The sequence below is a fragment of the Triticum dicoccoides genome, chromosome 1B (assembly GCF_002162155.2).
Source record: "Triticum dicoccoides isolate Atlit2015 ecotype Zavitan chromosome 1B, WEW_v2.0, whole genome shotgun sequence".
In the NCBI taxonomy this organism is placed as follows: domain Eukaryota; kingdom Viridiplantae; phylum Streptophyta; class Magnoliopsida; order Poales; family Poaceae; genus Triticum; species Triticum dicoccoides.
This window is the reverse complement of record NC_041381.1, coordinates 697,115,482-697,130,724: the sequence shown is the minus strand read 5'-3', so window position 1 is coordinate 697,130,724 and position 15,243 is coordinate 697,115,482. Positions and strand designations below refer to the sequence as shown.

The window sequence follows — 15,243 nt, the reverse complement described above, 5'->3', positions numbered from 1 at the left end:
CATAAAAAAATAAAAATATAGGGCATACGACAAGAAAATTTACAGTTTATGTGTATTTTACACTATGTTTTTACGTTTGTAATTTTACATAACATAAAATATTTTTTACGACGATTATATATTTTCTTACAGTCTCTTTTTACGTCAAAATAAGATAAAACTTACGAAACGTAAAATTACGGTGCATTGATGGTAAAATAGAGGTGTGTGAAGAATAACTATTCGTCACCCAGGGTGACGAATAGTCAATCCCTATATATATATATATATATATATATATATATATATATATATATATATATCGTGTACAATGTGTAGTATCGTAAAATACCAGCAAACGAAAAAGAATTAAAATGGAAACACAAAATTAAATGAAAAAGAAATCATAAAACTAAAACCCCCCAAACCTTATAGTACCGGTTGGTCTTACCAACCGGTATTAAAGGGCTCCAGGCCCCTGGAGCTGGCTCGTGCCACGTGGTTTCCCTTTAGCACCGGTTCGTGCTGAACCGGTACTAAAGGGGGGTCTTTTGTGCCCACACTTTAGTGCCGGTTATGGAACCGGCACTAAAGGGCCTTACGAACCGGTGCTATTGCCCGGTTCTGCACTAGTGCAGGCCGGGACGAGGGGGCGCGTTAGGTCGTGCGGGCAGTGCGGTCAATCGCCCGGACATGTGGGCGATTGTGCCACACACCGGACGTGCGGGCTGTGGTTGCCTGGGCCCAACGCCTCGTGCGGGCAGGGTCGTCTCCGTGCCACACAGGGCGTGCGACACAACCCCACTAGATGCCACATGTGTGGCAATTATCGTCGTCCTTACTATTAAGGAAAGATTAATTATTATATTATATGGAAAGATGTATAATTGTAATACAAAGTTAGTGTAAAGTTGAGACATTTATTTTAAAACCGAAGAAGTATTATATTAGTTGGTACAATCTCGTCCAGCCTGCGCCGGTGCTACGTGCTGGACTGTACCCCACATGGAACGGGGCTAGTGGCACAGGGATCCACATGCTCACGTTCAAGGTTACCACCGCATACTATGCTGTCGAGGGAGCGAGTCCAAATAATGTCGTTGCAGGTCCAGGTTTCCGCTCACAGCTAGTTGTGTCTTGAATAACAAGGTACTCCCTTCATTCGGAATTACTCGTTCAAAAATAAATGTATCTAGACATATTTTAGTTATAGATACATTTATTTTTATTTGTTTTTATGACAAGTATATTCGAAGGAAGGGAGTAGATCGCGGCTCATGGAAATTGATATTTATCTAGACTCCCCATACGATGATTAATTAGCTGCATACACTGCATGTTCGTCTGAGTTGGTTAATTAAGTGAAACCAAGTGGTATTCTTTCTTCTAAGCGGAGATGTTGTTTGGTGCCAGACAAGCCCACTTGTAGGTCCAGGTCTCCGCTCACAGCTAGTTATGTCTTGAATAACAAGTTACTCCCTTCGTTCGGAATTATTCATCCAAGAAATGAATTTATTTAGATGTATTTTAATTATAGATATATCTATTTTTATCTATTTTTCTGACAAGTAATTCCGAAGGGAGGGAGTAGATCGCGACTCATGGAAATTGATATTTATCTAGACTCGCCATACGATGATTAATTGGCTGCATACACTGCATGTTCGTCTGAGGTGGCTAATTAAGTGAAACCAAGTGGTATTCTTTCTTCTAAGCGGAGATGTTGTTTCGTGGCAGACAAACCCACTTGCAGGTCCAGGTCTCCACTCACAGGTAGTTGTGTCTTGAATAACAAGCCAAATCGCGATTCATGGAAATTGATATTTATGTAGACTCGCCATACGATGATTAATTAGGTGCATACACTGCATCTTCGTCTGAAGTGGCTAATTAAGTGAAACCAAGTGGTATTCTTTGTTCTAAGCGGAGATGTTGTTTGGTGCCAGACAAACCCACTTGCAGGTCCAGGTCCTCGCTCACAGCTAGTTGTGTCTTGAATAACAATTTGATGGCGACTCATGGAAACTGATATTTATCTAGACTCGCCATGTGATGATTAATTAGCTGCATACACTGCATCTTCGTATAAGGTGGCTAATATTAGGTGAAACCAAGTGGTATTCTTTCTTCTAATAAGCGGAGATGTTGTTTGGTGCCAGACAAACCCACTCGTGGAATATGGAGAGGAAAGCGCAGTGTAGTTAAGAGAGAAAGGAGAATAACAAAGATCCATCCATGGCGGAGACAGCGATCGCCGCAGTGCTCTCCAAGTTCGGTGAGCTCGCCGCGAATGAGGCCAAGGTGCTGATTCAGGTGGGCGATGACATGATGCTGCTGCGAGACCGGCTGGAGTGGCTGCAGGCCTTCGTCCGGGACGCCGACCGCAAGCGCCGGGCCGGTACCGACGGGCTAACCTGCGTGTGGGTGCGCCAGACACGCGACGTGGCTTTCGAAGCGGAGGACGCGCTCGACCAATTCTTCTACGAGGTGCTCTTGTCCTGCTTTTCTCTTTTACACTAGGTGCTCTTGCGCTGGTTAATTACTTGATTTCTCTCTCTCTCTCTCTCTCTCTCTCAACACCGGCATATCAGTCAGGGGAAACATAAAAAAAAGTTACGTTACATTTGCTTTTCAGAATTATTATTAGCTAAGGCCAACTCTTACTAATCCCCTAAAAGTTTGTATATCAGTCAGGGGAAACATAAAAAAAATTACGTTAGATTTGCTTTTCAGAATTACTATTAGGTAAGGCCAACTCTAATAGACCCCCTAAAAGTTTGTAGAGTATCTGACCGAGTAAAGTTAGTGGAGTAAATTATATCTTCTCTATAGGTGGCTGCACGTAGATGATCCTTTAAAATTTAGTGGAGTAAAAATATTTGTAAAGTTTTTTTGGTTCTAGCCACACAAACTTCAAACACTTCGCGGTATATATCATAAAAATATTAAAATTCAAACATGCATAATATAACCATCATAACATATAGTTTCATCATCACGATTGTCAAATAAAAACATGCATAATTCAACCAAAAGGCATCACTTCAAACACAATGTTTGATCCAAAACCACCACAAACATAAACATGTATATGTTGTGAATCGAGCCAACCAATGGCATGCACGAACCTAAACGAGGTGGTCGCTGGAAAAAAAATCACTGTCGGTGCCACCACCACCACTATCCTCTTGCCCGGTACCTTCACTATCGGTGACCAACAATCACCATCGGCCGAATGTTGAAGAGGGTTTTATTTATCTTCTTCGCATTTCATCGAGCACTTGGCGGCCGCGACCTTTCTTGCCAGCTCCAGCCGTCGGACGCGCAAGAGCAGTTTCGGTAGGTGTTACGAAGACGCTGCACGTGCCATCGGCCGTCGACAGAGCGTCGTCGTCAACTTCTTCTTCTTCTTCTTCTTCTTCTTCTTCTTCTTCTTCTTCTTCTTCTTCTTCTTCTTCTTCTTCTTTTCTTCACGGCGTCCTCGGCTTGGGCCGATGCCGCCGTCGTCGGCTTTCGAGCTCTTTTGGCAATGCCGGGAGCAGCGGGAGGGCGGCGGGCTGTTGTCGCCTGAGAGGCGCTCGCCACCCCGGCCGCCTTTGCCGCGGTTGGAGCCGGAGCTTGAACCCGGTGAACTTTTTCTTAATCCCCAAATTTTTTTTCGGCGCGGGCGGCGACACGGGGGTGGTTTCCGGTGGTGGCCGACGAGGTGGCGGGATGGTCCGGGCTCTCCATTCCGGTGGGAGGGCTGGTCATCGTTGGCGGTGGCGGGGCGTGGTGGCGGCTGCGGCGGGAAAAAGGAGGCGTCGGTTTTCCTCAGGCGAGCGCGTTGTAAGTATATTTAGGGAGATTGGAGGGGGTGTGGGGGGTTTCCCGCGGGAGGATAATTTATACTACCTTATTATGTTTAGGGAATCAGCTAGGTGCGGCGTAGGTTATCCTCCCTTAGAGCCGGATAGGGGATTTGTTAGAGTTGCTCTAAAGAGTAACTAGCTCCAAGGGAGTAGTCCACTTCTCTTTGACATTTTCTTTTCACGGTTAACTATTATTCTAGACCCTGCCCAGCCTTCGAAGGCAAGCCACATGTGATTCTAGAGATCTAGAGTTCATCTTGTGACAAAAACAAATTGCATACCAAGTATTGTTCTACCCCACTATGTACGGCAAAAAATTCTAGTAGTGGAACGTCTGGCTTGTTATATACTGTAGATTACTATTCTTGATCATTTATCTGTTCATTAAATATTTACTGCTATTTTTATTGGTTAATACAATAGAACTTTACTTGCATGCAACATTAATTTAGCTCTAAAAACTTGTTCCAGTGGTTTTGAAAAACAATCTTTATAATTCATGCATGGATTTTCTGGTGACACCAGGTTGACCTAAGAAGTCACGGTTACCCACGTTGGAAATTTTGGCGTGCACATTTGATGGGCTTCGGTAACCAAATTCTTGTCCGCCATAGGTTATCTAATCAAATCAAAAGAATCAAGAGCAGACTCAACCAAATCTCAGAAAATCAAAGGGAATATATGATTGCGCATACACCGTTAGCGGCATTGACATCTTCCACTATAGCCATTGCGGCCTGGTAAGCCACTCTGTCTCGAACCTTACAATTTTCCATTACTTACTTGGTTGCAGAAAAATAAAAATAAAACTAACTTGTTAGGTATTAGCGTCATTTCCAAAATGTAACTTTTACCTTCATTTGTATTTGACATAAATATAATTTAAAAACATAATAAATTACATGGCCGTGCATTGCCCTTGCTATGTACATGTAAAATAGACACTAATTTATTATTTTAATGGCTCAGTTGAGTTGCGATGTTTTTAAAGATGAGTCCACTTTACCTGCCTAAACTCTTTCCTTGGTTTTATTACGACTTGAACCTCAAAATTTTCTAAAAGCCAACCCATTGAATGCGGAAAGCAATTTAAATAACCTCTCTCCTGATTTGTAAGTGGTTTTGTCACAACAACAGCTACATCACTATAGGGATCACACGTAAGTGTGACATTCATCGAACCGACTCCTTCCCGGGTAACTGTTCTCCGTGTTAACCTGCACCCATCCAATTAGCCCTGGGATGGCTGCCGGAGGTGGGGCGTCAAGCGGTCACCCGTCTTCTAGCTAGAGTTTTGATTTTTGGTTTGTGATTTTCTTTTTGCCCCAGACCAAGGTGGCCGAATTTTGGCCATTTTTAAAAATTTAACCAAAATTTGGAAGATATTTGATTGCAATTTGACCAAAAATTGCTAAATTTAACCAAAATCTATTTTTTCGGTCGAAAGGTACTTCCCCACAGCCGAGATGGCCGAAATCCATTTTTTTTGCCTGAAAGTCAAAACACAGCTTCTAGCCTCCTCTGACATTCGTATATGTTAAGCCACATCATTTACCTCCTTACGTGCCAAAAGAAGAGCACTGTCCCGACCCTGCAGGTGCCGTGGAATCCGCCATCGAGTTCTAATCCATGGGCACAGCTCCGGGCAGCTGTGAGGAGATGTCCCGCAGTGGCGTGCACCACCGTTGTTGACCCTCCTCTCCAACCCTCCACCGCCATGTGCCCCAATGCCAGCCTGACCGCCGGCCACTCCAAACTGCCGCCCATGCCCCGCTGGAGGCGCACAACCCTGCTTCCCTCTCTCCTGCCGCCGCATGTGTCCTGCTGTCTATTGAGGCCAACTCCAGCGCACTATCCTAAATGGACATCCGTTTCATCAGGATTATGTCTGTTTGGGACGGGCAATAGGATCGTCTCCGGGCCTTTAGTGGGATGCGCTGGCCCTGTGTCCAACGCGCGACCGCATCCTTTGGCCGCATCTTGTCCGCCTCATTTTTCAAATGCAAATATTTGAAAGTTCATGCCAGCGGCCCTAGTTCACGCCGGCAACACAGCCCGCCTACACGACCTCCCCGGCAACACAGTCCACCTCCAAAATGAATAGTTTTGTCGCCGGCAACACAACCAGCCTCCAAAACGAATAGGTTTCTTGCCGGCACACAGACAACGGCCGGCACCCATGTCAGCCTCCAAAAAGAACGGCCACGGCCGAACAGACCACCTAGTTCAGCCGTCGGCGTCGAACATCTCCTTGTACCTGGCCTCGAACCAGCTCCTCGTCTTCTTGCTCATCTTGGTCAAGTCCACGCTCATGATCGCTAGGGCCACCTCCTTGATTTGGTTGCAGCATTGGTGGCCTCGACGTCGAGCTTCCTCTGCCTGGACGTGACATTGGCAGCCTCGATGTCGAGTTGCCTTTGTCGGGATGCCTCCTCCATGTCGATCTTCCTCTTCTTGGCCGCCTCCTCCATCTCAAGCTTCTTCCTTTGAAGCTCTACGTATTGCTTCATTTGCTCGTCCTTGCTTTGCCGTTTTTTCTTGTCCCTCGCATCCTTTTGAGACACCATGCCATGCAAAGTCTCATGCAAGGCCATGGATGACGCATCACGTATGTCGTCCATCTTGGAGTTGGTCTTTCCCCTCTGCCTCTTCAACGCCTCACCATCTCCACCTCCGGCCAATGCAGCCGTCTTCTTGCCTCTCTTCCTTTGAAGTTCACGGTATTGATCTTTGAACTTAGGGCAATTGTTGATAAGCGTCCAACAATGCGTAAGAGTGAATGGCTTGTCATTGTGTCGGGCCTTGAATCCTTCCAAAGATTGAAATGCCTACACGATCAACAACAAATTGAACATGCAAAACATATAGAAGGCCGAGGTCTCATGGCCGTAGCAACGAAAGATAAGAGAGCATACCATGTCCCCAATGCCAAGACCACTCACGGGATGTGCTTCAACGCTCTCAAGTGCGACAGAATACTTGTTGCATTTTTATTGGATGAACAACCACCTCTTTTGAATCGAGATGACGCCACAGTCGCTCATAGATTGGTAGGGCGCAAACAACTTTCTTTCATGGAATGTTTTGTGAACTCTTGTCCAAAAACCAAGTCCCTTTTGTTATGCACCGGTCCTCGGATCTTGGCCAGCCTCCATCCAACTTTGGCAAATCAACTTGTCCTCCTCTTGTGAGTATGATCCCGTACGAATGCTCTTCTTCCTCTTTTGTGCTTCCGCTCTTCGGGTGAGCTCATCGATGAACAATGGCTCGCCCCCAATATCACTGCCTTCATCTTCTTCATCACCATCACCTTCGCAAATAGATGTCATCATCTTCATGCCACGAGTCACCATGGTCGTAGTCAACATGGTCCTGGGCCTCAATGTCTTCATCAGCCACGTACTGGGCACGACCATCCTGACTTTGGGTCTCGTCGGGACCATAGGCAGCGCCATGCCCACCCCCGTAGATGACATTCTCCATGATCTGGTTGTAGAAGGGGTCGTCGACCATTGGCGTTGGTGTTGGCATTTCATCGAACAAGACGCGGGGCGACGGCATGGTGCCCGTAGACGGCGGCCGTGCTTGCTTTCTTTGCATCTTGACGGACGGACGGCCGCCACTGCTGGACCCCTGCGTGACGTTGAGGTCAATGACGGCCGTGGGGTGCGGGGTAGACGGCGTGATCATGCCAATGTTCGACGACCCAGAAAAACGGGTCTGGCCTTCGAGCCTTGGCGGAGGAAAACCGAGCGACAAAGGCGTGGTCCGTGACGTCGGCGAGGGGCAGTGCGGAGGCCTGGCGACCGACGAGCCTGCACTCGCCGGGCCGACAGGCGCTGAAGAGAAACCCGCCGGACGGCAAATCCCAAGCATGAGGAGGGCGTGCGCTTTGTTGACGATGTCCTCCTTCTCATCGACCTCGGCCTTGCGCCGTGCGGCCTCCAACGCAGCGCGCTCGGCCGCGAACTTGGCCGCAGCGTTCTTGCCCTTGACGACCGCCCTCCGGTTCCTCCTCTTCACCGAGTGTCCAGCTTTGCGAGCTCTACCAGTGTGCATTCCGCCCGCGGCTTCTTTGGACCCTTAGCCGCCTTCTTCTTCACCTTTTCGGGTGGGTCGACGGCCTGGCCGCCGAAATTCGGCGGAGCATCGGCCATGGGAAGGAGGGTGGTGGGCGGGACGTGGGAGGGTTTGGGGGAAATGGCGTGAAATGGTGTTTTGTGCCACCAACGGGCGCGCCAGGGGAGGACAAGCGCGTGCGTCCCGCCCATCCGCGTGTTGTCTGTTTCACCTCAAAAGCGGCCCAAACTTGGGCCAGGGACTGGTCGAAAACAGACAAAAGTTTGTTTGCGTCCGCGCGCTGGGCATTCTGCCAGGGGCGGGCCCACTTCAATTCATGGGTATTCAGTTGAATACCCATTATTTTTGCATCGAAACTATGTATATAACAGTGTATAGTATGCATGTGTATAGGAAAAACACGAAACTGGTACGAAATCTAATGTTTCCACGCATTCGGGCCATTAGAAGGACAGCCCATCTCTAATATTTCTCTCCCCACCCCCCGTACATGGTCCAGCGGCCCATTTTTTCTGCTTCCCCCAAGCCCAATACAAGATTAGCTACAGCCCAGCCATATGGCCTGATTGCAACAGAGCAATCGATCACACGAACTCGCAGAAAACCAACGCGCTGCCTCCCCAAATTCCAATCTCGCACGAGTCCGCAGACTTGCAAATTCCAATCCCGAACCTATGAGCAACGCGCCGACAGGGATGCACGTCTTCTGCGACAGGAAGGGGCCATGGCAGGCAACGGCGCGGTCGACATGAGTGTCCGGCGATCTGCGTTCGAGTGGCCGAGAAAAACGTCCTGCGTCGTTTTCTTCTGTTACTCATCGGATTTCTACTTCTTGTGCTGTACAAGGGTGAGTTAATCTGACTAATTGGTTTCCTATTTCAGTATGGTGCTTCAGTATATTGTAACCTGAGCCTTGTTTGAGATTTGGGACTTCCTATTTCAGTACAGTAAAAAATATTAAAAGTTGAGACTTGTTTGTAGTGATTCACAAGGATGAATTATTAAAGATACAAGAATCATTCAGAATTGTTTGTGGTGACATAATAGGTTTATGTGCCAAAAGCAAGGTTTAGGCCTTCAAAAAAAATTGACTTTAAATTTTTGAATACACAACCTCTACATCCTGGGCTCGCCCCTGCATTCTGCTACGTCTGTGTTACCCCAAACGGACACACCCAGACAGGATGGGATCGCGCGCTGGAGTTGGCTTGATGCCTCTCCTGCTCCAGCGTGCCTCTGTAATGCCTTAGAGGAGCTCGACCCCGAACCAGAGGAGCTACAGCTCGGCCTCCCACCTTTCCGTGTGGCGGACACAGCTCTCCCCACCGATTGGGAAGCTCCTCTCCGATTGTCAGGCAAGCGATGAGATGAGCACCACTGGTTCTGTTCCAGGACCATCACATAGGAAATGAGATTTGGAGGGGCAGCAACCGGAGAAGGCAATAACAAGATAAAAGAGTAGAAGATAGGGGCTGCCAAATGTGGGCCTAATAAAAAATTCATTGATATGCTGACTATATGCCATGTCATAGTAGATAGTACACATAGACGTCATGTCAGCACAAACCAATCCGTTTTGGCTGTAAATTAAATAAGTTTCATAGTCTACCCTTGTAAATTAAACAGTTTCAAAGTTTGGGGTTAGAAACTAAACCAAGCCAAGAGTTTAGGGGGGTAAATTGGACTTATCTCAAGTTTTATGTACTTTCTAGAGGATTAGAATTCATACGGTTTTCTCTATAGAAAAATCTTTAAGGACTCGAATCCTCGTCCTTTTCCTTGATAGGAAACCCATGTGGCCCAGCAAACAGGGGAACTCTAAGCACCTTTGGTACCCCATGGATGACGCAGCCCGAAGGATTTTTCTAGTCTCAAAGTCCTATTAGAACTTCCGCGCTTGCTCCTTTAGAGCCAAATCGCCGAATTTCTTCTATTGAATCAAGAAATTGGATTGTACATCTTTCATCTTTTTGCCTATTCTTTACCTCTCGTTTCAGGGTTGGATGCAACATTTCTATGTTATAGATAGGTGAGTTGAGCAATACTTGTTTTCGAGGATTTCCACAAATCCGTCCGAGTTGACGGGCTAGGGCTTGAATTCGGAGACTACTTCCACAACTACATTTTCGCTTAAGCAGGACCTGTAGCAGAAATTCAGAGATTTTCGATCTCCTCGAAAGAAAAACTGGTAATCTATTCCTTAAAAAAAATCTTGCAAAGCCGAACGCACATACATATGCAAACTGCGGAAAGAAGAACTAAATTATGATGTGGAAAAGAAGATAAGAATTGTGACGTTCTAGCCTTTGTTCGGGTATGCTACCGACCTGGGATTCTTCCATCCGAGCCCGACTTTAGTCCTCTGTGAAGTTCTTATTAGAGCATCTACAGCCGGGCGCCCCAAACCCTTCTCAAACGCCCGGGCAGGCCGTCCTGTCACTGACTGGTCACATTTTTTCGACCTAGACGGACGCCTCAGACGGAATTCAAACACCCGGACGATCAACACCCCTCATATCCAGCCGAAATATGAGGCGGATATGGGGGCGCCCGGGCACGCCTGGGCACACATGTCACGTCGGACCCGACCCATGCTGGCCCAGCCCATCCCACATATATTGATCCCCATCCGCTCGCCGGAGCAAACCCTAGTCACTTCACTCCGCTCTCCTCCGCCACCGGAGCTCACCTCCGGCGGTTCCGGCCTTCTCTGGCATGGCAGACAGCAGATCGGACTCCAACCAGTCCAGATCCGTGGACTGAGGTGTCATCCCATGTGGGTTGGAAGAGGCAATGGCAACAACACTGTACTCCGCTGCTCCCGGAAGGACATCGCTTGGCCGACGGACGGATCCGTCTGCCGCGACGCCATAGCGGCGGCTCACCTGGTGCTCAGGTCCTCTGGTGTTGGATCCTCGCGGTCCTGGCAGCCGGAACACCTCTGCTTCCCCATCATCGGTAGGGTAAACTATGAGTCCCACCGGGAACGGGCTGCCCGCCGTGGGAAGGAGAGGAAAGGGCCGCCGAGGCCCGTATGGGGGGGAGGGGGGGATTGCGGTGGCGGAGGCAGCTGATGCGGCTGCGCGGGCGGACGCAGAGGAGGAAGCCATCCGCTCTCGCATTGTGAAGAAACGACAACGGAGGAACACGCGCGTCCTCGTCCGAGAGCAGAATCGGGCGGTCCGTGCCATGGCCGGACGTCCACCAAAGGAGAAGGAGGACATCGACGGCGAGAATAGCTCCGACAACGAGCAGATCTGGCAGAAACTCCTTCAATAAGCTCGAGTGGAGCTTGGATCTTGCGCGGGCAGAAGATTTTTCCCCCTTCTTTCTTACCCGACGTGGTGTCGGAAGGAGAGAGGAATATTCCTTCGACTCCTCTAGGTCCACCGCTCCCTGGGTGGGCTATGTCTTCTTGCTCGCGAGCGGCGACGGCCACATGCTTTCCTCCTCTGTCAACTGAGTTCCATGGTGGAAATCAGTGGTGTTCGGAGGATTTGGGAACACCCTCTATAAGAAGCTCGCACGAACCCTAGATCTGCTGGTGGAACTTCTCCTCTTTTCTCTCCCAGTTGGCCACCATGGTGGTGGCAGCAGAAGTGGGAGTGGTTACTCAACGTCGGTGTTGTTGAGTGGGCCTTGGCGCCGCTGGTGGCTCTTTTGGGTACTGGTTGTTGGCTGCCGGTTATGCAGCTCACGCCGACGTTTCTCCTGGTCGAATGGCTGCCGTTTGGAGCCTTGACGCTCCTCTCATTCCTCCCGGTCAGTGAACCAAAAGGGAGGTTGTTCTGTAACGTCAACATGGAGTCCACCTCTTTCTTCTCTGATGTGAGGCGGAGCGGTGGCGATCCGGACGCCCCAAGTTGTTCCGTCCCCGGCGACGGCCTGTGTTGTGTGTTGGACCCAATTGTAATTTCAGATCTAGAGCTAGGGTCCTACTAGCATGTTTCATGGCCTGTTTTAATTTTCTGTTTTCTTGTGTCCTTGGCTGACCTTTGTATTCCCACCGCTTTGACTTTGACTTAGTGAGAAGCTCTCTGGGTCCTTCTGGACCCGTGCCCTTATTCAAAAAAGAAGAAAGCTGACATCTTCACGTTATGTCTGTGAGTTTGCCATCTCCTTTGGAAAAAAAAAAGTGGAAAGGGACTCCTCTCGCCCCTCCCGAGCTCGCTACCAACACCGCCATACAACCCATTACTTCTAATGTCTGCCACCGTCGGTCGTTCGAATACGTAATAGGAAATAAAAAAAAAAATTGGTCCATCAGATCCAAGGATCACTATAAAGATGCATAAAGAGGTTTAGATCGGATCGTTACCAACTACGAGTTGTAGCGGAAGAAGAGTTGTCGTACATCTAACTTGAAGTCCCTCGAACCGTCCCGCGAACGATGCCTCAAACAAGTACCAAAAGCACGATGCCTCTACAGACTGCACACATACTAAAGTAGTGGTTCAGCAGAGCGCCGCCGTCCAAAGCTTAGAACTACTGAGAAAACTAGAGGGATATGTAGCCTAGCGGCGTGGACGTCTTGATCAACTAGACGCAAGAGAGAAACTGGGTGTAGGTTAGTAGCAGCGCAACCTCCAAGAGATTTGATGTGTTCTAGGGTCTACCCCGCCCCTGTCTTTATATGTTGAAGCTTGGGGTCGAAACATGGGGAGGGAGACTCCCCAATGTCGGTTTGGAACGCAAGGAAGAATCCTCCTCGGACTCCAGCACGAAACACCGCGATTTCTGGCATTTACGTAAACACCACGGACTCCAGTGTCTTGCCCATGGGTAGACACCATGAACCCTGGCGTCTAGCCCCTGCCCCCTAAGCAGCCCCTTTGTGCATCGACCTAGGGCCTCTGGACCTTACCCCTTGGCCCAGCTAAGGTGTCCTCGAACCAGGGGCCCTCTAGATTTATGTGGAAGGTTTCGTAACCTTCTGGACTCTACCAGAAATGTCTAGGACTGTCTTGGGACCTTTCAAAACATTTTTGTGAATATCTGGGATACTTTTGAAGATATCTGAAACCCTTTGGTGATCATTCTCTCATTCTCCTTTAACTCTCAGTTCTCTGACAAACCACTAAATGCTAAGTGTGTGACCCTGTAGGTTCGGTGAAATATAGACGTGACCGAAACACATTTCGATTAATGATCAATAGCAGAATCATGGACATTTGTAATAACCCCTATACTAACACGAATGATATTCGAGTGAACATTCGGTTACCATATCTTATTCCTTTTGCTTTGTGATATATAAAAAACCCGAGGGGAGATATATCGGTACCCCTCACATGCTCACTATATCGGTATCCTCGTTACTTGTTTTGTTCTTCTTTCTTGCTGACGTGTTTCGGCATCCCCATGATCAATTCATGTTGTGTCTGGCCAGATGATGATGGATGGCATCACACCGAGAGGGACCTAAGAATATCTCTCCAACGTTGGAGGAGAAAATCCCAGACTTGAGCTATCGAGCCACTGGTCATACATTTTCGATGAAACCATAAGTTGCCGTAATGATCACCCCATTACGGATGACATTTGAACAACCCCAAAGCGCATTGTCTGGTATGGACTGACTCAATACTCTCATGGTCTAAGGAATCATAAATATGTTAACTCGTGTTATGGACTATAGACTTCAGGCGATATAATCTCTAAGTGTAACAAAAAACATGGGTCAATTCAACACAGTTGTTCTTCCAACATTATGCTCTCAAATGTTGCCCGCATTATGCTCATGTCCATGACCAAGAAAACGGAATCATCAATCAACAGTTTGAACTAGTCCTAGAGGCGAGACTAGGAATCTTGTTTTACCATTTATAAGTCAACACGTGCTCATGATTTTTCCTCTGAATTGCATATTTGAAAACCATAGCAGTTATATCATAGAATATAAACATTAATCATAAACCTGGAAATAAATAATAACATAATTATTATTGCCTCTAGTGCATAATTCCAACAATCTCCCACTTGAACTACATTTAACAATGTAGATTGCATAGCTTCCTTTACACAAATGGCAATCCGGTGTTGTTCATGCTTTTCTCGTTGTAGAGGTTTATCATCGGGTCTGACACATTCAGGTCTATGTGAATCATGAGTATTTTAACTAAACCTTCTTCAACATGATGTTGAATCACATGATACTTGTGTTGTATATGTCTAGACTTCAAATGGGCTCTTGGTTCCTTTGCCTGAGCCATGGTGTTGCTATTATCACAATTGACCTCCATGGGGTTTGATGCACTTGGAAACACCTCAATTTCTTTAAAAAAGTTCTTGATCCAAACCGCCTCCTTCGAAGCTTCTGAAGCTGCGATATATTCCACTTCCATCGTTGAATCCACAACAGTGTTCTGCTTGAAACTTTTCCAAACCACTGCATCGTCGTTGAGAGCCTGATTGAGATTTATAGTCATCTATATCAGGCATGAAGCAAGCATCCATGTAACCACTTGCTACGAACTCTTCATCACCTCCATAGACCATGAGTAAATCCTTAGTCCTTCTAAGGTACTTTAAAATATTTTTAACTGTTGCCGAGTGATTCAATCATGGATGCCTGCTACAAACACTTAGAGCATAGGAAACATCTGGTCATGTACATAGCATGACGTACACGATAGATCCCACTCCAAAAGCATATGGAATATTGCTCATCTGCACTCGCTCATACACAGTTCGAGGATTTTGATTCTTGTTAAGTGTTGTGCCATGTGACATTCGAAGTGAGCCCTCCTTGTTATTCTCCATTTTATACCTCTTTAAAACATTCTCAATGTACGTGCTCTGGCTTAGCGCTATGAGGCATCTAGACCTATCTCTATAGATCTGAATGCCCAATATATATGTTGCTTCGCCTAAGTCTTTCCACAAAAAAGCATTTTCAATGATTCTTTAATTTTACTAAGAAATTCACATCATTTCCAATCAACAATATATCATCTACATATAAGATTAGAAACGCCTCGGAACTCCTACTAAACTTCTTGTATACACAAGATTCTTCTCCATTCTTGATGAAGCCAAAATCCTTGACTACTTCATCAAAACAAATATTCCAATTCCTTGATGCTTGCTTCAAACCGTAAATTGACCTTTGAAGCTTGTTAGAAGGGATAGAGAGGGATTGGTAGAATAGTTGATGTTTATTTCTTGAGCCTCGTGGGCATATATATATAGGAGTACATGATCATCTTGGAGTACAAGGTAAGGTGTAATAAATCTTACGGTATCCTAATGTTTCCTAAATAAACATTATAATCAGCATCCCCCCACAGTCACAACGGTAGGGACGCAGACAGTGAGACTGGAAAAGAAGCCG

General features: G+C 47.1%; 1 protein-coding gene across 1 annotated transcript; it reads left to right on the top strand.

Moving 5' to 3' along the window:
* Positions 1-2,108: 2,108 nt before the first annotated feature.
* LOC119351004 (disease resistance protein RPM1-like) lies at positions 2,109-4,574 on the top strand. Its single transcript, XM_037618575.1, has 2 exons — positions 2,109-2,466; positions 4,356-4,574. The coding sequence occupies exons 1-2, from the start codon at positions 2,215-2,217 to the stop codon at positions 4,572-4,574; spliced, it is 471 nt and encodes a 156-aa protein (XP_037474472.1). The 5' UTR covers positions 2,109-2,214.
* The last annotated feature ends 10,669 nt before the right edge of the window (positions 4,575-15,243 follow it).